We start from the raw sequence: 22,842 nt of genomic DNA on the forward strand, positions 1-22,842 counted from the left end.
ATTCTTTGGCATGATATTAAATATATTTGTTGTAATATCTTATTCAAGAAAATAATAATGCAATTTTGGACCCTAAAAAGTACAAATAATTAGTAAAGGGTTATCTCAAACTCAAAAGACAAAAATACTCTACACTCACTTTCAAGGGCCCTTTGGTAGATAAAAAATAAAACGATATTTGTAACACAGTTTGGAGTATTCTCAAATTATATTGTGGCTGGCCCAACTAAAGTTACCATCAATAAGTTCGGTCAGATCTTTTATTTGCATCCTACCAAAAATTAATCCCAGTCCAAAATGTAAGGAGATTAAGTTGTGTCCACTTTTAACCAATACGTGAGTGAGAAGACGAATAAAATGGAACAATCAAAACTCACTCTTAACAACAAAAACAAAATTAAAGTACCAATCCTTCTATTTAAAACTTAAATATGTGAAATTACTATTGCAAGTGACGTAGATTGATGCACTGTCAGTCGAATCTCTGTATTCTACATTGGGCCCAAAATTGTTGATGCGGCTCGAGTACATAGTGGTGTGTCATGGGCTTGTGAATACTCAATAGTTAATGATCTCTACATTGGCAAATAGCAAGTGGGGGTAATGTTCAAATTAGGCCCAACATAGTTCAAACTCAATATTCGGAAGTTCCAAGGTGAAAAAAACAAAGAAATACGAAAACGCATAAAAATTAAAGGTCGTCCCAGCGAAAAAAATCTTTAAAATATAATTTAAAAACTTTCGAACATTAATTTGAATATACTATCAATTTCTATTCTAGAAAATACTAAGTAACCGGAATTGTTACCCAAAATCTAATGTGGATAAATGGAAACATACATTGTAATCCCTCTCTCACATTAGTTTCATTTCAATTTTTTATAATTGTTAAGAAACCATTAATTCAATAATATATATTTTTTAATCAATTCAATAATATATTATTATTCAGTTTTTAAAAAGGTTATTGAAAAATACCAATTAATTGGTATTGAAAATTGTAAATGGACATATATTATGGGTAGTTAAGACATGCATACAATATATTCACAAATTAAAAAGTAATAATTATGTTGTTATGTTATTTATAAAAAAATTCGTATACCTAACTCTGGTAATATAGGACATATTTCTTATTATTTCAGGTTCTGATTCGATTCTCGCTCACCCCGAGATTTTTTAGAATAAATACACAATTTTAAGATATATAAGACAAATTAGATAAAAATAAAATATAATTAAGCCATGATACTCGTCGCTTTCTAAGAAAACATTAATTTAATCATACATTTTAACTTCTACTTATCATAAATGTATATATGTAGACTATTATTTATTATTTAATTTTTAATTATTTAGATACTTTTGAAAAATGAAAAAAAATCTATAAAAAGAGAAGTGGGAGTAGTAAAGCTAATTAGGCATCTCTTCTTGTTTCTGTTCTTGCTTTTCAACAAAATAGATCACATAAAAAAAAACCAATTTAGTACTGTCTTTCAAAATTAAACGACCAAAACAAGAGCAGATTTGAGCACTGACTCACCCCTTATCAGAATACTGAAAAAGGAAGCCAAAAGGATAACATTAACATTTTTAAAGCCACATTCCACGTGTTAAGCTGACCCATAACGACTTATTATTACAAAAAAAACGATTTCTTAAAAAATTTGCCTAAACATACAAAAACACAATGCTACAAATCTAAAATTCTATTTGAATTCGAATCTACAAATTTCTAAATTCGTCCAACACCCCCACACGTTTAAATAACCTTCCTCCACTATCATTTCACTCTTCTCTTCCCAATAAAATCATCTACAATTATCATCCATTTTTCATTTTACTTAACTTTCATTTCTAACCGTTGATCAAATTCAATTTCTACTACTATGTTGTCCCGCCGGATTTTTCGTACCAAGCCGTGGAGCTCCGGTGGTTGGCGCGGCTTGTTGTACGATTACACCGCCGCGCACATTTCGCCGCCGGTGATGGTTACAGCTAAGCAGAGTTGTTTGTTTCTGTCACGTGATTTTAAGTCAATGCCGTCTTGTTCAGCTCATACGTTTAATTATGTGAGTATTTTAACTGCGCAAATCATCGGTTCTCGTGTTTTTTTTTATTTAAATGTTTTCGGTTCTCGTTGGAGTAGGATCCTGTATATGTGTTTAGAGAATTGTGATCTCGAGTTTTAAGATCGGTTGATAAATTAGTATTTAAATTATTTGTAGAGATAAGTATTTAATTTTATAATGTTGTGTTGCGAATTAGTTTTGGACACTTACATGATTATATGCGCCAGATATCAGTTATTTTAATTTGTGATATCGACTTTAAAGATCGGGTAGCAATTTTGTTAGAAATTATTAGTGTTGTGGATCGTAGAGTAAGTATTCTATGTTCATAATGTTCGTATTGCGAATTATTTACAACTTTAGAGGATGTTTGGTTGTAAACAATTAGAGTATTTCAAGGTGAATTAGAACAAATAAAAGCTGTATTCCTCGTTTTTGCAAAAAAAGAAGAAGAAGAAGAAGATGTATTCCTTGAATAAATAGGTAATTGAAATAGAGCAATAAAAGAACTACCTTCACTCTTTTAGCTTATATTGTGTTATCAATCTTGTACGATAAAGACATTATTATATATATATTGAATATATAACTAATTCATAAGAACATTGCTAATTCTTAAATCACATAAGCATATAAGAATTAACAATTAAATTATGAATTAGTTATATATTCAATATATATATAATAATGTCTTTATCGTACAAGATTGATAACAATCTTAAAGCAGTTTTCTTCAATTTTCATACTTTCTTGTGAGTAGACGCAAAGGTCAATTTGATTGTTTAAATTGGATTTATTTATGGGTATATGAGTGGCCATTATTTGCCTCATTAATTAAATTAAATTTAGTTCGTTAATTTCTTTGATCACTTGTTGCCATGTGCTTGAAATTAATATAAATTTGATTTTAAGTGGTGCTTTGTTTAAGCATAACAGGTACGATGCAAAAGTAAGCACAAAGTTGTTGGATAATTGGTTTCTTATAAGGCTATTGATGCTTTAATGGTTATTGATTTATGATCAACTTATATTCAAGTGGACATATTTGGTGACATCTCTCTCGGGTTGATCATTATAAATTGGTAGATTAAACCCAAATTTATAATTCGTCCATGTTTTCGCTATTAATGGATAGCTTATTATGTTTTGTTAACATGGTGATTGATTTCTTAATTCTGAATTGATTTTGGAATTATTAGTACACTGATACAAGAATCGTATATGCTATAGTTTACATGCGTGTTTGCAAGTTCATAACATGATATTGCTATGCAATTAAATGATATGGCTACATAAATGTGACCCTTCATGATGGAACTTGATTATTTGGTGATTAATTTTTTAATCATTGTTGAGTGATGATAAGACATCAATTATTATTGTTTAATCTTTAATAATGGAGTTATATCACAAATTTGTAATACTGGATAGAATGCAGTAACATGTTTGTTGTTAAATAATGTGACGAGGTGGGCAGCTGAAGTGAACCAGATTTACAATTGCTCAGGATTCTCCACATTAAAAAACCTAATGGGCCTGGAGTACAGGTTATGGGTCGGCATATAAATTATATTTTTCTGGTTGGATTTTTCCTCCAGTTAAATAGTAATTTCACGTGTTGGTGTCGGTCTGCTGCGGCAGTGACACACGAGCCTATTATAGTGATCCATATGATACTTAATACGGCGAATATTGATCTCAGTAGTTACGCTGAACTTCGGAGAGAATCCGAAAAGTTGTTAACCCTAACGCATCAGTTGATCAAGGATCACTGAATGTGGGGTTATTGAAGATTTATATTCTTCCTTGGGCCTTTTATGGTTGTACCAGTAGGTGAGCCAGAAATGTAGGTTCGTGTGAACCATGTAAATATTTTAGAGAAATTCGGTAATTGAATTTTTAATGATAAGAACCACGGGAAGTTCTTTAAACATGATATTAAAATCTTATAGGTTTTAATGAATGACGTAAAACCTGCTCAGATGAGAGGTAGTGACACGATACGTGTTTACTGTCTGGTTTGATAGTAAAACATTTATCACTCGTACTCGTAGTCGAATCAATATTTAAGCTAAATAGAGAGATGTGTGCTCTATAAACTCAAGGGCAAATCCAACTTAATACAGATAATTAAGATGGTAGTGAATAAATTTGATGATGAATAATCACCGGGCAAATTCTGTTTGCAACGTGAATATTCATGAGGTCGTTGCACCTTACTCGCATTAAATAAATGGAGTAGATGCAGGCTTGAGTTGCGCTCTGAGAGAGATGCAAAACGATTGTGATCAGCTCAGACTATCACTGAATTTGAGGATATTAGTTACAAAGGGTTAATCGTTCCTTAAACATGATACCACAGAAGGAAATAATTAAATTTCCTATTAGTTTTGGAATATTTTCTGACATTCTGTAAAATATTAAAATTGTGGGGTATCTAAAATAGAAAATTATTGAATTTTCTATGAATATTGGAATGTAATGAAACATTCTTGAAAATAATTGAAATGTGGGGGTATCTCGAAACTTGATACCAATACCTCTGTTGGTAGCATGAGATCCAAAATCAATTGAGATATTTTGGATGGATACATAGACAATGGTTGAGTCTAATAATATCCGATATATGAATCTAATTTTTGAGATTTGTGAGAATACTATTACAGAGTTTAGGAATGCTTATGCGATAAGCTAGTAGATCCTAGTAGATCTGTAATTAAAAGTCATCTAAATGAACTTACGAGTTATTGGATGAATGTGATGATGAACCTGCAGAGAGCAAAAGACTTGGATAATTGCTAGTCCCGATTGTCTTGATAATTTGCTTGAAGGTGAACTCGTAAATTTAATAGAAGCAATGTGCTTCTCGTATAATTTCTTGATAAGTGAATATATCAAGAGAAAATTTGACTATTACTAAGAGTCAATAAATCAAGATTTTCTAGCACGTGTACTAGAAAATGGATTGTGCATGTTCTCTCTATGTCCTTTGTGGGGGAAAGGATGTTAAGAAATAGAGAGAGTGGTTCTGTTTGACAGAATCTTGTTTAAAAAATATATAGATCTTCTTACGAGATAGAAGCATTAGGACCCAAATGAATTTTTAAATTGGAAAAATATATCTGGTTCTGAAGGAAGTATAAGGTCAGACTGATACAAAAATATTACAATCGAAAGTGATGACCTTATATAATTTATGAAATATTCTCGAGTTTTGAGAATAATGTTCATTAAGATGATACTAAAATTATCGTATTGTGAAATTTAAAAGTGCATCAATGAACATTGAGATGGTCTTTCTAAATAGATATTTGGAGAAATATCTATTTACGTGAACCCGAGAGTTGCTCTAGATAAAGCAAGAGTAGAAAATCTGTATTTTCGGTGATCATGTTGAGTGAAACAACATTGACACGAAATAATGGCATATTAAATTTGATATTGCTATGATAAGCAATGGCTTCAAATAAATGACATGGTTGCCATTTTGAGGACGCTCAAAATTGGTTGCTATGTGAATAAGGATTGCCTGTTTAAGGACGCTTAAACTCGGTAATGATGCAAACTGAAATTGCTGGTTTTTGGGACGCTAAAAGCTGGTAATATCAATAACAAGTGAAGCCTTAAGTAATAACTAGTAAAGTTATTTCATAAATGTGAAATATGTCAATATGAGATGTCAAACTGATTCAAAATCAGAGAATTGACAAGCGTGCATGTGTTATTTACACATGATATGCAAGTCATAATTGATTGCATGTGAGTGATCTGATCATTACGAGAAGTAATGACAAGAGGATCATCTCTGAAAATCTTGATGAGATTGAAAAGGTTTATTTGAAGATTACAATCTTCGTGACTTTAAAAGTTTTAGATGATACATGTCACATGTTGGTGATGTGAATTTTGAAGAGATCAACGAAGCTAAAGTTGTCATAGCTGGAATGGATTTATATTTATCCAAGCGTAGATGAACAAGGATCTCTCAAGAAGGATTGCAAGTCTGTTGTACTTTTTAAAATTGTACAAAATTAGACATAGGCTATACAGTTGGTAAACTGGGTAGATGCACGAGTACAATGGAAATTGGTCACTTGGAAGTGATTGCAATGAGATTTAAGGTGTATGATATGTGCTCGTGAGCTTGGACTGCAATACGAAAGATATCTAATTGTACTATGTGAATATAGTATGTAAATTAGATATTTGACTTTAAGAACTTAAAAGTCATTCGAGAATACATTTCACACTTAGCAGTCGTATCATGGAAATCCTAAACTTAGCTCGATTCATGATGGAATACGAGTCTGGTGCATAAAATAAATGCAGTTAAAAGGCTGAGTAGCCACTTTGTAAGGATATTCCTAAATGACAAGGAAAATGTGTCTTCAATATGCATATATCGTGTAATCAATATGCAAATTGGGAGATCACATTATTGTGTATGAAATGGTATGTCTCACATCTATGATGAGGACATAATACCATTAAACAACTATTCTCAACGAGAATTATCATGATTGACTATGTAAAGTCAAATGATAATGTTTGGATCCACTGACCAGATGGTTAAACTGAGTGAATCTGTTTAAGACAAGGGAATCTAGTTAGACCGAGAGATAGTTGTCAAATCATCGAGAGGAATGAGCCTTGCCTATTGCTTAACGGCGTCATGGTGGACACCCAACCTTGCTGACTGGAGATCCCAAGAACTTGGTTCAATGGGACAACTAAATCATGATGACTAAATCACTGTGGGGGTAACCCCCGGCCTATTTCTATGATGATGAAATAGTGAGACCCGTAAGGTACGAGGTTAAGCTTTATGCTTTTAATGATCTTTGACGAATACAAGGATTTCAAGTTTGAATACATAATATTCGGTTGAGTAAACGCGGGTTACTCTATAAGATAAAGATCACCTATGTAAGAGAGAAGTATGGCCGCTTCAAAGGAGAATTGCGAGGCACAATTCTTTAGAAACTCTTGCAGAACCAGGACGATGTTCCAGGGCCAAAATGGACATAATCATGAGAACTGAATGAGTCAGGAAAGATATAGTGATGAGTATGTCATCGTTTACACAAACGGTCGAACAGTTCAAGGACATCGCGTCATACTGTCTACCAGTAAAGTCGATATACTTATTCGAGCGAAGGTTCAAGGAGCATTCTCTACCTATCGTATGCTATATCTGACCGCCGGAACTATCACCAAGTCAAGCTCCGCGTCTGTCTGTCTATGTGGTGTCTATGTGGTGCGTGCTACTGGACCATCAATCTAATTTGTGGGGGATTGTTGGACAAACTTAGTATTTTAGACTAAGTTGTGAATCATTTTGAGACTCTATATGAGTGAGACACATTATGTGTTAGTGGTGTGTATTTATTGGAACGTATTCTTCTCTTCGAGGGGATTCCAACGCATATTAACACGCTCAAAATGAGTAAAAGGTGAATGAGAACTGATATTCCAAAGTTTTACCTTTTAATATGAAAAGTGGTTTTGTACCACATCGAGAGTAACACAAACCTATTCCTTAGTTTTTCTTATAAATACCATGTACCACATCGAAAAGAAAAAAAAATCCTTTCAAGCCTCTCTTTATAAATAGAGTCTTAGGGCACCAGTTTTATTAAGTCAAGGAAATAAGAGTCATCTCTTTCATTCTTGGTCTCTTTAGTCTTAAATTTTTCCAATATTCCGGTGATAGTTCTCGGGCTCAGTTCAGGTTCGCTGAGAGTATATTCGATCTATCGATTATACTAGTATCTCGTTTTATCCTGGGAAGCAGGTCGCTAAACACGGATGGTGCGGGGCGAAACTGCTTTAAGGAGACAGTTTTCTGGACTCGAGATTAAATCCAATCTCTGTTTGTTTTCTCAAACCCTTCTCCTAATTTAATTGTTAATTCTTATATGCTTATGTGATTTAAGAATTAGCAATGTTCTTATGAATTAGTTATATATTCAATATATATATAATAATGTCTTTATCGTACAAGATTGATAACATATTGCAGGAAAGCTTAAACTTATGCAAGTATCTGCATTTTTGAAAAAAAAACTGATGCTTTAAGTTTTTACGTTCGGTATTTTCCTGCACTAGGAGTGATTGGTATTAAGTTTGTAGGTTATGGATTATTTAAAAAAAATTAAATTTGCATTCTCACTTGAAAGTTGGAGATCGAGGTAGCATGAGAGGTCAAGTACTTGAAGTTATGATTAAAATTTGATATATTAATCATGAAGAAAGAGGAACGTGGACTGAGTCAAGTTAGTGTGTTGGCGAGATACTTGATGTGATTATTTCAGTATTTCCACTTCTTAAACATAATTGAGTTGTAATTGAAATGCTAGTATCATACTATATTATGATCAGGGCATAAGTAAATTACACGCATTTAGAATGTAATTGTGTACACTTTAACATTTCTGGTACTTGATGGTTGCTTTCCTAGCAGTGTTTTGAAGTACGAATCAAGATACATTTGAATAGTGAGTTAATCCATAAATTACTAATAACTCTAGAATGCAAACACACATGTGCTCTCTTATGATTTTTGAATGGATTAAAAGTGTATTAGATGCCTTCTTAAAGTAAGTGCCTTTCCATCTCGTGTCGCAGGCAAAAAATCCCTATGGCATGACGGGATGTTTCTTTTCATCTCACACAATGGCGGAAGTCCGAGTTGATGGAATAGTCGAGATACCTTTAGCACAAACCGGGGAAGGTATTGCTGAATGTGAACTACTAAAATGGTTTGTGCAACCGGTAAGTAGTGTTGTCAGCTTCGCAGTTATATTACCCAGTACTGTTTTATGTTGCAACTAATAATCATGTATGTAATTTTAGCTCGGTGATAAACATATACCTAGATGCAATTTACTTATATCTTTTTGTTAAAGTGGAGTGTATGTAGTGCCACATTGATCACAGTCCTTTATTTTTTGGCTTTTGCTTGTTCCAAATAAATTGACCAGAGTCCTTTATTTTGGCTTTTGCCATTCATGTTCCAAAAAATGTAATTGCTAAGTTATGCATTAACTAGCTCTAAAACCCGTGCGAGGCACGGGCATGATCTAACATCAATTATTATAAAATTTGTATACAACTTGTGAAATGCAATATATTTTTTGTTACGAAAAGTTATTTTATCTATGCACAGTCTTTGTTCCAAGGATGAGTTTGGTATTTTATAGCCCAAATGATACGCACACAATTTCAAAACTAATATGTTAATGAAATGTATACATGTTATATAATTGAAAAAATGGTATGGTGTGTGACACACTTTTTTCAATTTTGTATCAGATAACTCATAAATGATTTTTGTAAAAGATGTACTTCAAAGTATTCAAAATTTTGTTAAATTCCATAATTGTTACAGTAAAACATTAAAATCCATTATTTGATAAGATCATGTTTATCGATTACGAAATATTGAGTTCATTCGTGTTAGTTATCTTAATTTCTTATATATTGTATATATATATTTGTATGTGTATATGCATGCATATGCATGTATGTATGTACGTACGTATATATGTATGTATGTATTAGAATTTTAAATTTGTGAAAATAAGTTATATGATAATTAATTTGACACAAGTACATGTGTATTGTGAATTTATAATATAAGTGTTATACGTATCTAAATAAGAATATGATATTTGTTTTTCGTTCGAATTTAAGTTTCTTCTACCGTAAATGGAATAATTAAAATATGAAATACGACATTAAATGTAATAATAATAGATATATAAAAATATAATAATATTAGAATGTAATTATAAGTATAAATATAAGTTCTTTTTATACAACAATGGAATAGTAATAAATATACGATTATTAGTAATTAATGAGTTAGATGTAATTAATATATGTTATTAAATTTGATATTTATTAGTAGATATTTATGAGGGGTAATTAAGTAATTTTCAAATGAATAAATTATCTCAATGAACCCCTAGTTGCTCTATTATATATATAATAGATGCCTTTTTTAAATCTACATTTACTTGCTAGCTCTTGACGATCATGTTCATCAAGTTCCTTTTGGTCTTCTTCTTAATTCAACTCATGTTGTATATAATGATTTGTGCATTCATATCTAGTTGTGCTTCACAATTGCCGAGAGTACTTGCTCTTATTTGGAAAGGGATTTTCTATGGTGTTCCATATATCTATATATACACATAAGATGGGCATGGTATTTAATGCCATGCTATTATATAATAGTACTGCTTTATTATTTTAAAGCTAAACTGATCTCTCTAGTTTTTTTTTTCTGTCATGTTTTAGGTTATATATATATATTATATGCATGGATATAAATTTCCCTGGCATGTTTTCACTTGTTTACTTATGGTAGATATACCCAATATAATAAATATTGGATGTATTCCTGATGTGATTACTACGACAGGGGGATAAAATTGACGAATTTCAACCACTTTGTGAAGTTCAAAGTGACAAGGCTACAATAGAAATAACCAGTCGCTACAAAGGTGAAGTTTCGGAAATTCTCCATGCTCCTGGCGATATCGTTAAGGTAACAGTAACACATTTAATATGCCAACTTCGTTTACTTTATTGATTTGTTGGCAATGAATTATATTTTCTATATGTCATGACAAGTGTCATTTCATTCTATGCCAATGAATTATATTTTCTGTATGTCATTACATGTGTCATCACGTTCTTGCTCCTCATGAAATGTCAGAATAACAGAACTCTAGCTTAAAAAGATTATAATGCTTTGCAAATTTTACTTAACTACAGGTCGGAGAAACACTGTTGAAGCTATTTGTTAGTGAATTATCTGTACCATCTCAGATTTGTGACACCATGGAAGTCGATAATGATTCGTGTGACTCAGATATTCAAGCTTCACAGTCTCAAGAGACCGAAAGGGGAGGAGTTTTATCTACACCTGCTGTCCGTAACATTGCAAAGATGTATAATATTAATATAAAAGATGTCTCTGGAACTGGTAAGGATGGCAGGGTTCTAAAAGAAGATATCCTCAGATATGCTGCCAGCAAAGGAGTTATCAAGGACATTCCATCTTCCATCACCGCTGATTCAGTAAAACAGGAATCAGATAGAGAAAATATGCACCAAGATGATTATGAAGATAAGACATATCCTCTGAGGTATTTTATGTAGTTCAATACTTAATCCTTGCCACACTTGTATTCATTACATCTACTTTCTTATTAAAGAAAAACTGTGTGAGAACAGAAAAGTTGTTCATCCTGTAACTTACATTTTTGCACTTAAGCCATTATAATATTTACCAAGTGCACGCATTATAATTATGAAAATAATATACAGGCCAAAAGATTAAATAAAATTTTCCTGTCCTAATAGTGTACTATGTATATGTGTGTGAGTGCACACATCGCTTAGGGATTTGGATTGATGAAAGGTACTGACTACTGATAACAGTGCGAAGTACAACTTGGCTCTTAATTTCCCACTTGGCATAGTTATTCCTCTCAATAGGGCTATCCAGATGCTCTTTAAAGTTCATAATGCAGAACATGCATATTCTCTTCAAGGTTATGCCACATTATAGCCAAATTAAATGTTCTGGCTTTGCAGAGGATTCCATCGTGCAATGGTGAAGACAATGACGGCGGCTTCCAAAATTCCACATTTTTATTTTGTTGAAGAGATAAATTGTGATGCGCTAATGGATCTTAAAGCATTTTTCCAAAAGCACTCTGATCCAGATGTTAAGCATACTTCCCTTCCAATCTTGATCAAGTCGTTGTCAATGGCATTGAAAAAATATCCCTTGTTAAATAGTCGCTTTAGCGAGGACTCATATGAGGTCACTCTCAAAGGTATGTCCTAAGGCTTTTGTGTAATTACTTTAAAGTATGGAACTTTAGTTGCTTGGAACTTGGTTTATACTGTTGCCACTTAGAAACAACAAAACTGAAAATAAACAAGATTATTTTCATGATTGAACCCTTTTGCTTGGGGTCTTTCACTTCTTCACAGAATTACAATTGGTTCTGGTTTTTTTATTTTTTGTATTTATCACCCTCTTGTTTCTATTCCACTTTTCAAGTAACAAGATGGTCAGGATCTGCATCCATTAATGATCTAGTCATTTACCTTTTTATTCTTTATATCATTGTATACTTAGTCAAGAAAATCTGGTTAGCTTCATTTTGATGACTTCTTGTTTAAAAGAAACCCATGTTCTTCCATCATATGTCCTTTTTCATGGTTACTCAGGGTTCAAATACCCTGGATCTGCAGTTTGCTTACCAGCTTTGAAAAATTCAGCAAAAAGCATTTCTTCAAAGCTTCTTGTATCTCTTATAAAAACGCGATATACTATAAAATATGTCTGGAAGACCCCTGCTAACCCCAAGTAAATATTCAGATCTCTGTCCTACTAATCGCTGTTCATAAAATTTTTCTTCCAGTACCATATACTTCTGGTAGCTTGCGTAAAATTAACAATCGTAAAGTCAAATTCCAATCTCAAAATGAAGTCTGACAGTATTTCATTGTAAATACAATCACTATCTTTATGTTGAAGGTTACTTGAGTTTACTTTTTATATGGTGAATTATAGTATTGGTAATAGAGGATTTTCGTGTCAAATATTCCAGTGCTTTTACTATCTATTGTTATATGAAAGTTATATATCACAACAGTAACTTGTTTTTTGTAGGATCCCATAATATTGGGATTGCTATGGCTACACCTTCTGGTTTAGTTGTGCCAAACATCAAAAAGGTTCAATCGCTTTCCATATTGGAGGTTAGTTGTGTACCTGTGTCAGTAATTTTTATTTTATTTCTGTACTCTGAACTTGAAAGAAAAATAACATGTGTTTCTCAACTTTCCCTGCCTGTCTTAACATATTCTTATTCATTTTGAAAGAATAAAAAAAAAATGAGATCTAATAAATCAGTGACTAGCGTTTTACTAATGAGTTAGAATCAGTCATTCTTCTGAATGACTCTTCTGTTTTTTGGTTCTTTTATATATCTTGAATTGAGTTAAATATTTTGCAGTCTTGTTCAGTAGTTGCCTACATGTAAAATTACATGCATTTGTAAAATTAGCATCTATACTAAACAATTCATTTCCCCCTAATGTCTGCCTGTTTGTCCTCATGGTGTAGGTAAACTGTGTCCATTTAAGCCCTTGAGCTATTTTACAACATTGAGTTTTGTGTTTTTTGGCGATGATCCTATTCCTATATGAGAGTTTACAGTTTACACATTATATGGTATAATTACTGACATCAAAGTGACAGCTTAATCTTTAGTTTTCTAGATGATTCGTCAGCTGAGTGAAATAAGTAAACTCATCATTTTTCTTTGTGTTTTGTTAATGCTAATGATGGTTGATCAATCTCACAATTTATTAGTGAGAAACGTGGTTCTGTTAAAATAAGTCTATTATATTAGCATCTCAAGCTACACATAATGTTTAGCATCTTCTAGTGCATGCTGATGGTTTCTGTTTGCTGGTTAGCTCCCCTAGACTGTGCACAGAAAAACTGTGCTACTACAATAAATGAAAGGGAAAGATATACCCCTGTTGTATATTCTTTAACTATTCCAATATGGGGGTAGGACTGAAAGTGAATGCAAATATTTGCATCATTGTGCAAGTTCGACTTGTATCCTAGTACACTTTGTCGCTTTGCTGGAGGTGTGGGTGGTTGAACTTATTGACAGTTTCGAGCATAGCTTTGCTGGAGATCATTTTTGGTTACCTCGGCCAAAACAAATACCCAATCATAACAGACACACATAGAAGCACAAGAAAACGATGTACAAGGTCCTTGTATTTGAGCAGCAAAAAATTAGAATTCATTTCTCATCGTAAGAACTTCCGACTGATACTGAAGTGCGAATGGTGGAAAGAATATGCAATACAGTTTTAGCTATTTATCAAATGATCCCTGTGCAATTAACTTTTCTTCTGTCTTTTCAGATTACAAAGGAACTTTCACGGCTACGAGATTTGGCTATGGCTAACAAGCTTAGCCAGGATGATATATCTGGTGGAACCATAACTTTAAGCAATATTGGATCAATTGGTGGAAAGTTTGGTTCACCTCTTATCAATGCACCTGAAGTTGCAATCATTGCAATCGGTCGTGCCCAAAAACTTCCGCGTTTTGATGATAATGGAAATGTTAATCCCGCATCAATCACGACAGTGAGTTCTCATTGTGTTTTCCCCCTTTAATTGCAGTTTGCGTAATGCCGTAAATTATGTAAGCTTATTCTTACCAGTTACCATCTAATGCTGTTTAAACATGTACAGGTGAACATTGCTGCAGATCATAGAGTTCTGGATGGAGCAACTGTTGCATATTTCTGCAAGGAGTGGAAGTCATTTATTGAAAAACCTGAGCTCTACATGTTGCATATGAGATGAGCATGTTGCAGGGGGGAGGCTAGAGCCGGTTAGGGCAATTGTTGTTACTTAATTCTAATAAGAATAATAATTATGTAATACATGTTCATGTGTCAGAATGTAATATTACACTGTTTTCCTAAATTAAATATCCAGATTTTATTGAAATGTTTTTTTCAAAATGTTAAGTTGATCATCTAAAATTTGAGAAGGTTTGATATGATATTGTAACATGTACCTATGTGGTATTGAATAGAAGCTGTCAGACAGTAATTTTTGAGTGAATAAAGGGGAACATAATATATTTAGGAATGTCTTTGGGAAAAATGGCGTTGTACATTGTGCGGAGAACGTTGTAATATGCCGCCCTCCACACGCCGCCCTCCCCCGCCCCCTTCCTACTCCATGTCATGTTTGGCTATGCATGAAAGGACAAGAAAGAACTTCTACGAAGAGGATGTAATTTGAGTCTCCTGGTGTGAGAAAATACTCTTATCAGGTCCATTAGAATTCAAAGCTGTTGGAGTGTGAGAAAGGCTCAAGGTAGTGTATGTGAAGTAATTTATATAGCGATACCTTGTTATTCTTAATCCAACCACTTTGCAAAGAGAAAAGAAGCCATTCACATGATAGCTTCCACTACTGCAAATGTGGTTTTTGTTTAGAGAAAAAGGGTTTTACCTCTAGCAGGAGACATGTATGAGAGTATCCACTTGGGCAATCCATTTTATTCATCAGTTGGTGTCTCTTAGAACCGAAGAATCTTTAGCTACTTTCACCTTTAGCAGTCGAACTATAAAACAGAGTGGCCAGAAATCATGTCAAACCTGAACAGGAAGTCTGCTACTGCCCATTGTTACAATCAAACCATTTATTACATGGTCTTTATATTTTAATCCACTTGTTTGGTTTGTTTCATCAAGTTACTAGATTGATAGATTCAGTAAAGGTTATACTCCGTTTGTTTGTTCTAGGGGAAAAACTGTTTCTCTAAGTTTCCCGATTCAGTGAAGGTTATAATTTTCGAGTAGAATATTGGAAATAATTTGTTGCTATTGTCTGACATTAACAATTGTTTACTGTTGTCCCTTAAAAATTAATTATACGTTAAAATTATATTCAATTTTGACTTGAGCAAAAAATTAAAAAAATATAAAAATAATTAATTTTTTTAAAATTTGAGAAAATCAGGAAAAATGAGGGTTTTATATCAAATTGCCCACCAAACTCGTTAAAATGTATCAAGTAGCTAATCAATCTCCACGGCGACTCATTTAAACTACTAAAATACTAGTATATATCACTCCGTTAGTTTTTTTAAAATTTCTTAACAGAAAACGTTAACTTTAAAAATTTATAGTCGTATATTTTTTTTTAACCTTTCAGACACATATAATTGAGATAAACAACGAGATTCCTAATTAAAAGTACATATTTTTTTCATCTCTCTGTTGAATTTTACTTAAATTAATCTGCAATTCCAGACCATCTAGCTTTTATTTTACTCGTGAAGATAACGATTATTTTAGGACCAATTAAACAGATATACAGATGAGAGAGACACTCAAGACAAATATAGCACTTTTGTTAAAAAAATTAAAAAAATCTAACGGAGTGATATATACCAGTATTTTAGTGGTTTAAATGAGTTGACGTGGAAATTGAGTAGCTACTTGATACATTTTAATGAGTTGGGTGGATAATTTGATATAAAACCCGAAAAAAGGATTGAAATGCTTAAACTCTGGATCTGTGCCCAAACGCAGCCTTCATCTAAAAAGTCCACGCGTCGCCTTCGATTCACCGGCGAATCTCCGTTGACTAATTCAACTAACTCAATCACTTATATAAATGGCCACGTCAGCATCTGCATATCAGAAACTATTGAGTGTAGGCACGAAGATCGTCGGCGTCGGTCGTAACTATGCTGCTCACGCTAAAGAACTCGGCAACGCCGTTCCCAAGGTCTTTATTTTAGAAAATCTCGATAAATGAATATTTGATAAACCCGTATTTCGATAAATTAATAAATAATTCAGTTTATTCATTTATCGAGATTAAACTGTAATATATTTCAGTATTATACTCAGGTCTTAATTTGATTAAATTAATGATGTTATTAAATTTAAATATGTGATTGTTTGTTTTGTTTTGTTGTGTTGATTGGTAGGAACCGGTGTTGTTTATGAAGCCAACGTCGTCGTATTTGCCGAATGGAGGCACGATAGAGGTGCCGTATCCGTTGTTATCGCTTGATCATGAGGTTGAGCTGGCTGTTGTTGTTGGTCGTAAAGCTCGTGATGTTTCCGAATCCACTGCTATGGATTATGTTGGCGGTAGCTCATTCTTTACTATTTGCTGCGATTACGGCGTGAATGTTTTGTTTTGTTTACTTGAAATGTCATGATTTATAGCTTTTAGATGCATGATAGCACATTTGTATTTTGTCAATTCGTTTTTGATGTGTAGTAGAAGTGGTGTTAATACTTAGTATGCATTTTTTTGTTCTTTTTATCTCTTGATCCAGACAATGTCATGTTTATGATCGTAGTTGCTTACAGTTGTAGTCTATCGTTAGTTGTTACAATGTTGTTGTTGACATGTTGACGTTTTTAGAGATACTTGAAGATGTCTTCCAGCTATTTACCCGAACTCTGGAGTGATAAACCTGAATTTTGAGTTGTATACTTGTTGCAACTTTTTTTTAATTGCACGCGCTTTGATTACTCCTAACATTTCTGTTTGAAATAGTTTAATGAAGTATAATTCATCAATTTGTGCACATATTAGATTTCACTGTATCTGTTTAAAAAACTTTAAAATGAGTAATAATGTTGAGTAACCAGCTCATCTAAAACCTTAAGGTGTTAGAGAAAGGCCCCAATAGGATCATATATTTAACACTACCCCTCACTCGAAAGCCCTTTTATGGGTCGAAGAGTGGAACACCTAAATTGTGAGAATGTTGGGGGTGGCTAGGAATCGAACCTTAGTTCTCCCGCCAGCCTAAGTTCTGATACCATGTTGAGTAACCGAAGAGTGAAACACCTAAATTGTGAGAATGTTGGGGGTGGCTGGGAATCGAACCTTAGTTCTCCCGCCAGCCTAAGCTCTGATACCATGTTGAGTAACCAGCTCATCTAAAACCTTAAGGTGTTAGAGGAAGGCCCCAATAGGATCATATATTCAACAAATAATAATTTGGGATTTAAGGAAATACTGTTTTACTCTGTTAGGACCTGTCCAGTCCTTATATTTGTATATATATATATATATAAAGAAACAAATTCTTTTATTGATAAACACACACACAACTAGGTGGTATTCGAGAGACCACCCACTCTCCACAAACACACATAAGTCAATCTTATTTCTTCCTGACTCAAACATATAAATGGCTTCCCTATTTATAACCCCAATCTCAACTCACAATCCCTAGATTAAAGCTAAAATATTATTATTCCCACCAAATCCTCCCTTTGAAATCCATAACTGATGCACACACTAATTATTCAGATTCGTAACTGATTTAATATTTATTTTATTTATTATGTTTCCTAACATTACGCACCGCCCAAACTTGAACCTTGTCCTCAAGGTTCAAATGAGAAAATTGTTTCATTCTTTCTTTTTCCTTTTCTTTCTAATCCAGAACCCCTGCCTCTCCGCCAATAATTTTCTAAATTCCTCCTAGTTACAAGAAGACCGCTGACATTCCCCGCAATAGTCCAAGAACAAAAGATCATTTCTCAAGTATACTACAGCCGACCATACCTTCTTAGTTGGCGTTGAGAGGTTTACTAATTCAAAATAACTGTCAAAATAACTTTCAGCCTTCAACGACCCACCTTCAAGTTTTAAGCCTTCGAATATTTCAAGTCTTTGTGATAAAGAGTACATGGATGAGCTTGGAGGCGATGAGATATCAAACAAACAAGTCTCTTGTTCTTTGTTGTTTCCACTATTATTAGAATTTAATGGAGTCTGCCCTAAAACCTCCAATACTGGTAGTTGCTGATGAGACCTTTCATCTTCTTGAACTTTTCCAAAATCAATTTTTTGAAAATCTGATTTAAGCTCTCTATCATTCGCTTTTACTCCCTTCAGCTTCTCCTCAGTTTTGTGGACCGACTTCTTGGCCTGTTCCAAGCCTTGCGAATCCTCACGAGCAGACGGAAATGGTCCAGTAGTCTTGTGACTATAGTTGTCCATTTTTGCAAGTATGGCAACCATACCTTCTTTGAGGAAAGAAATGTCATTTTGAAACTTTTCAATATCCAACTTCAAAAATTTTGCTTGCATCTTTACAAAAAAAATAATTCCCTGGAAGTCGTCGATTCGATTTTCAACTTATTTTGCACTTGTCATTGCCCCAAGAACAGAGGTGCTCTGATACCACTGTTAGGACCTGTCCAGTCCTTATATTTGTATATATATATATATATATAAAGAAACGAATTCTTTTATTGATAAATACACACACAACTAGGTGGTATTCGAGAGACCACCCACTCTCCAAAAACACACACAAGTCAATCTTATTTCTTCCTGACTCAAACATATAAATGGCTTCCCTATTTATAACCCCAATCTCAACTCACAATCCCTAGATTAAAGCTAAAATATTATTATTCCCACCAAATCTTTCCTTTGAAATCCATAACTGATGCACACACTAATTATTCAGATTCGTAACCGATTTAATATTTATTCTATTTATTATGTTTCCTAACATACTCACGTTAATTGACCTGTATATAGGTATGCATTTGGGAGTAATAAGTTAATAGTTAAAACTTTTGAATTTGCTCATATAGAATCTGAGCCTCCTTTTTGTTTATAACTTGTTTAGAAACTAAATTAGTTATTTCTTATGTTTAAGGTTATGCACTTGGCTTAGATATGACTGCAAGGGAAATCCAGGCTTCTGCAAAGGTTAGCTTACTTGAAGTTGTTTTACGAGCACTGTAGCTAATATTATACCTAGGAAAGTTTCTTTATTGATTGCAAAAGTGTATAGACTATCTAAATTCCAGCCATAATCAGCCCAAAATGTGATTGAAATTTTAATAATGTATTACATAATTGAAGTTTTATGCCAGGGACTTTTGAAACATTTTCTATAATCAGTTAATCATGCGGTATTCTATTTCAGTTGACTATTGAAACATTTTATATATTGCATCCCAGTTCTCATTGTACAGAATTAGCGATTACTAATTTCTGATTGGACCATAATACCTGCTGCTCTCTGACTCGATCAGTTAGATGTATGAAAATCTGTAATTCTTGGATTTATGGTATAGTGCTGTTATATTGGCTTAGTTAACTCAGTTTTAGTACAATTAATTTAAATTCCTCATATAGTATGGGATCCAGTCTGCAGGACTTCCATGGACTGTGGCTAAAGGACAGGACACTTTCACGCCAATTAGCTCTGTTGTAAGACTATCTTTTTTGTTTCTGCAAATAATTGCTATTGTTAATGCATTATATGTTATTTCATTATTTCTGTCTCCTAAATCTGAAGAGCAGACATAGAGAAATACCTTTGAACCTTACTTATTTCAGATAAATAAAATTATCTCTTGATACTGACAATTATTTCTGCAAGTTGTTTGGAATACATGATTAAGTCATCTGGTTTACGAGAGTTATGTACCTACACTATGGAGAAATGTAAGGAATCGTTAAAACTTAAATATGTATATATAATTTCTGATTTATAACTAGTATATTAGACATCACTTTTCTGGGAAGTGATATTACACCTTTTCAATGCCAAATACCTTATCATGAAACTTATAGTTGTCAAGATGCATTAGCATCCAGTATCCTTAAAAAGCTGAAGGGTATGGGTCTGTGAAATTCAGATGTAACTAATACTAATGAATTTAATGTGGATATAATTTTTGTTGTTGCACCATGGCACGTTTGTTTTCTGCTGCAGCTTCCTCAGTCCATGGTACCAGACCCTCACAACTTAGAGTTATGGCTGAAGGTACAAATTGCTCCCTAATCCCTATATATTATTTCTGCTTTATAGAAAAACTTTTGAATTTAATTTTCTTATTGCACACTGCTATTCTGCAGGTAGACGGGGAAATTCGGCAGAAAGGCTCAACTGCAGATATGATATTCAAGATACCATTTCTCATAAGCCATATAAGTTCTCTTATGACTCTTCTCGAAGGAGATGTTATACTAACAGGTAATATTATACAAAAAACTGCACCTTGTTTTTGAGTTTTTGTACTAACCTATTTTCCCAAAAGCAGTGATAGAAAAACTAAGTGCGATCTTCTGGTTGGATAATCACATTATCCTTAGTAATTCAACAACATATTACTATTTTCTGGAGTACGTAAAAATTTAAAATGAACTCAGATGAGAGTCTATCATAAAAATTTCTTTCAGAGGAGAGCTAAAAATGTCAGCATATAGCCATCTGTCAGTATCTGACACAGCCTGCAAGTATGCTGTCATGCTCTTAGTTATACATTTTTATGTGTGCTTTTCTTGGTATTAGCAATAGGTAATCAACTTATTTTGGGGTGACTTAGATCCCATAATCTAAGACCCTTCACAGTGGAATTGGACTCTTCACCTTGCACCAGTTTAGATCAATATGGAATTTAAAGCATCTTGACAAGTTGTTTAGGGAGAGCAAAGTCCTGGAAGACTTGTTTTTTGTATTATCCTTTAGTTATATGGTATAAATTGGATTGTACTATAATAAGGTGAATTCAATTCACTGGGAGCATACACTATCTCTTGCAAGGTAGAATACAATAAGATATATATAGTTTTACCTGCGCTGGACTATTGTTCAGTTCCCGCACCAGTGTTCGATTTCAGAATTCAGATCCAAATCCAGTAATTATAAATTTTCTGAAACCGAGAATCCCAACACTGGGATCCGGACTGACATAGGCGTGACTAGATCAGTCCTATCTGAGTATCTGCTGATGTACAAATATATATAATCTGATTACACATGTTCTCTTAATAGTGAAGAAACATATTACTCTTTTCTAAATGGAGTTTGCTGCTTTTGTTTGTGCAGGCACCCCACAAGGCGTAGGTCCTGTAAAAGTCGGCCAGAAGATAGATGCTGGAATAACAGGGCTATTGGACATCCACTTTAACGTTGAAAAGCGCCAAAAACCCCAAATGTAGTTAAATAAATCAAGCTTTAAGTATGCATTAATTAGACAAGGCAGTTTTATGAGGATTATGATCAAATGAGTTACTTAACAAGCTTTTCGAAATGCAGATAACTTCTCATTTGAAATCGAGGATGTATAATGTACCAAAATTGTGAATTTGTGATAATGTGATTATGGTTGAGCTGTTTTTCTTTAACAAAAATGTAATAATGTATCAGGGATAGATGAAGAAATACTTGTATTGCACATTTACCGTGTCTTATCAATATTAGCACATAACCTCAAATTCTATGATGTTTATTAAAGTTACACACATTCTCTCCCTTTTTTTTTTCCTTTTTTGTTACCTTATAGATGAGTGTAGATAAGTAGATTAAGGGATTGATTTATCTTGATTGGAGGTGCCTGCCAAAAAAAGAATCTTGATTGGAGGTGTACTACTACTATCATGGCTTTGAAAATTTTCAACCCATTAATATCAAAAATAATAAATTAAACCAACCATATTATACGAGTGATGGGTTGGGCCAGGTAGTGTTGGGTTGAATGAGTTGAATAAGAATAATAGTAGACAATAAAAAAATGTTACATATAAGAAATAAATGATCGTTCAAATTACAGATTTATTAAAACGAGTATAAAGATATTTTATACAGCAAGTGTAAAGTTAAAGGTAAACACAACTCTCGAAAAAACAAGTAAAAAGCTTAAGATACAATCTTGATTCAAGTTACGTAAATTCTTAATTTTATAACTGTTCGCACAAAACCACGCAAGCGTACGCGAACACAAGCAGTATAATATTACGTTAAGTTCGTTCCCACAAAGACTGATTAAAGAGAATATGCACTTATGCAATAATGTAAGGTTATTATTCACTGCTAAGACAAGTATCAATTTTGAGTTGATTAACTAATTAAAGTAATTATACTAGCATGCATTAACTAAGAGAATAAAACTGATTTACTTATATGAGATAAAACATAGGATTCTAATTTCATTAAATACTTCATTTAGAGTTTATGCCTTTAATTTTAGTATGTGATGGTGATGACAACTAATCAGATAATACAAAATTAGTATACGCTATCTTTCGATATATGTATACCCTACTACTAAATATCCACAAATAAGATAGAAGTTAAGCAGACACCAATTATGCTTATACCCTATATGTCTATAAGATTTGAAAACAT

The 22,842-nt window shown here is 33.1% G+C and overlaps 2 protein-coding genes across 3 annotated transcripts; both read left to right on the top strand.

Moving 5' to 3' along the window:
- Window positions 1–1,693: 1,693 nt before the first annotated feature.
- On the top strand, window positions 1,694–14,659 carry LOC141678313 (lipoamide acyltransferase component of branched-chain alpha-keto acid dehydrogenase complex, mitochondrial). 2 transcript variants are annotated; one of them, XM_074484595.1, is made up of 8 exons: window positions 1,697–2,072; window positions 8,700–8,846; window positions 10,501–10,626; window positions 10,857–11,230; window positions 11,682–11,926; window positions 12,772–12,860; window positions 14,049–14,276; window positions 14,385–14,659. In XM_074484595.1, the coding sequence occupies exons 1-8, from the start codon at window positions 1,890–1,892 to the stop codon at window positions 14,496–14,498; spliced, it is 1,506 nt and encodes a 501-aa protein (XP_074340696.1). In that variant the 5' UTR covers window positions 1,697–1,889; the 3' UTR covers window positions 14,499–14,659. The 2 variants fall into 2 exon arrangements, with proteins under 2 accessions (XP_074340698.1, XP_074340696.1); XM_074484597.1 differs by lacking the exon at window positions 8,700–8,846 and having other exon boundaries at window positions 1,694–2,072.
- A 1,549-nt stretch (window positions 14,660–16,208) lies between these two features.
- On the top strand, window positions 16,209–21,940 carry LOC141677481 (oxaloacetate tautomerase FAHD1, mitochondrial-like). The gene is made up of 7 exons (XM_074483433.1): window positions 16,209–16,442; window positions 16,648–16,813; window positions 19,360–19,412; window positions 19,857–19,919; window positions 20,428–20,478; window positions 20,571–20,688; window positions 21,544–21,940. Exons 1-7 carry the CDS (start codon window positions 16,329–16,331, stop codon window positions 21,654–21,656), a joined length of 678 nt encoding a protein of 225 aa, XP_074339534.1. The 5' UTR covers window positions 16,209–16,328; the 3' UTR covers window positions 21,657–21,940.
- The last annotated feature ends 902 nt before the right edge of the window (window positions 21,941–22,842 follow it).

Source organism: Apium graveolens, chromosome 8, assembly GCF_009905375.1.
Source record: "Apium graveolens cultivar Ventura chromosome 8, ASM990537v1, whole genome shotgun sequence".
Lineage (NCBI taxonomy): Eukaryota > Viridiplantae > Streptophyta > Magnoliopsida > Apiales > Apiaceae > Apium > Apium graveolens.

Coding starts and splice junctions, on each gene's coding strand:
- LOC141678313 (XM_074484595.1), top strand. CDS start 1,890: ATGTTGTCCCGCCGGATTTTTCGTACCAAGCCGTGGAGCTCCGGTGGT. Junction 8,847..10,500: donor TAAAATGGTTTGTGCAACCG/GTAAGTAGTGTT, acceptor TTACTACGACAG/GGGGATAAAATTGACGAATT. Junction 11,231..11,681: donor GATAAGACATATCCTCTGAG/GTATTTTATGTA, acceptor CTGGCTTTGCAG/AGGATTCCATCGTGCAATGG.
- LOC141677481 (XM_074483433.1), top strand. CDS start 16,329: ATGGCCACGTCAGCATCTGCATATCAGAAACTATTGAGTGTAGGCACG. Junction 16,443..16,647: donor TCGGCAACGCCGTTCCCAAG/GTCTTTATTTTA, acceptor GTTGATTGGTAG/GAACCGGTGTTGTTTATGAA. Junction 19,920..20,427: donor TCACGCCAATTAGCTCTGTT/GTAAGACTATCT, acceptor TTTCTGCTGCAG/CTTCCTCAGTCCATGGTACC.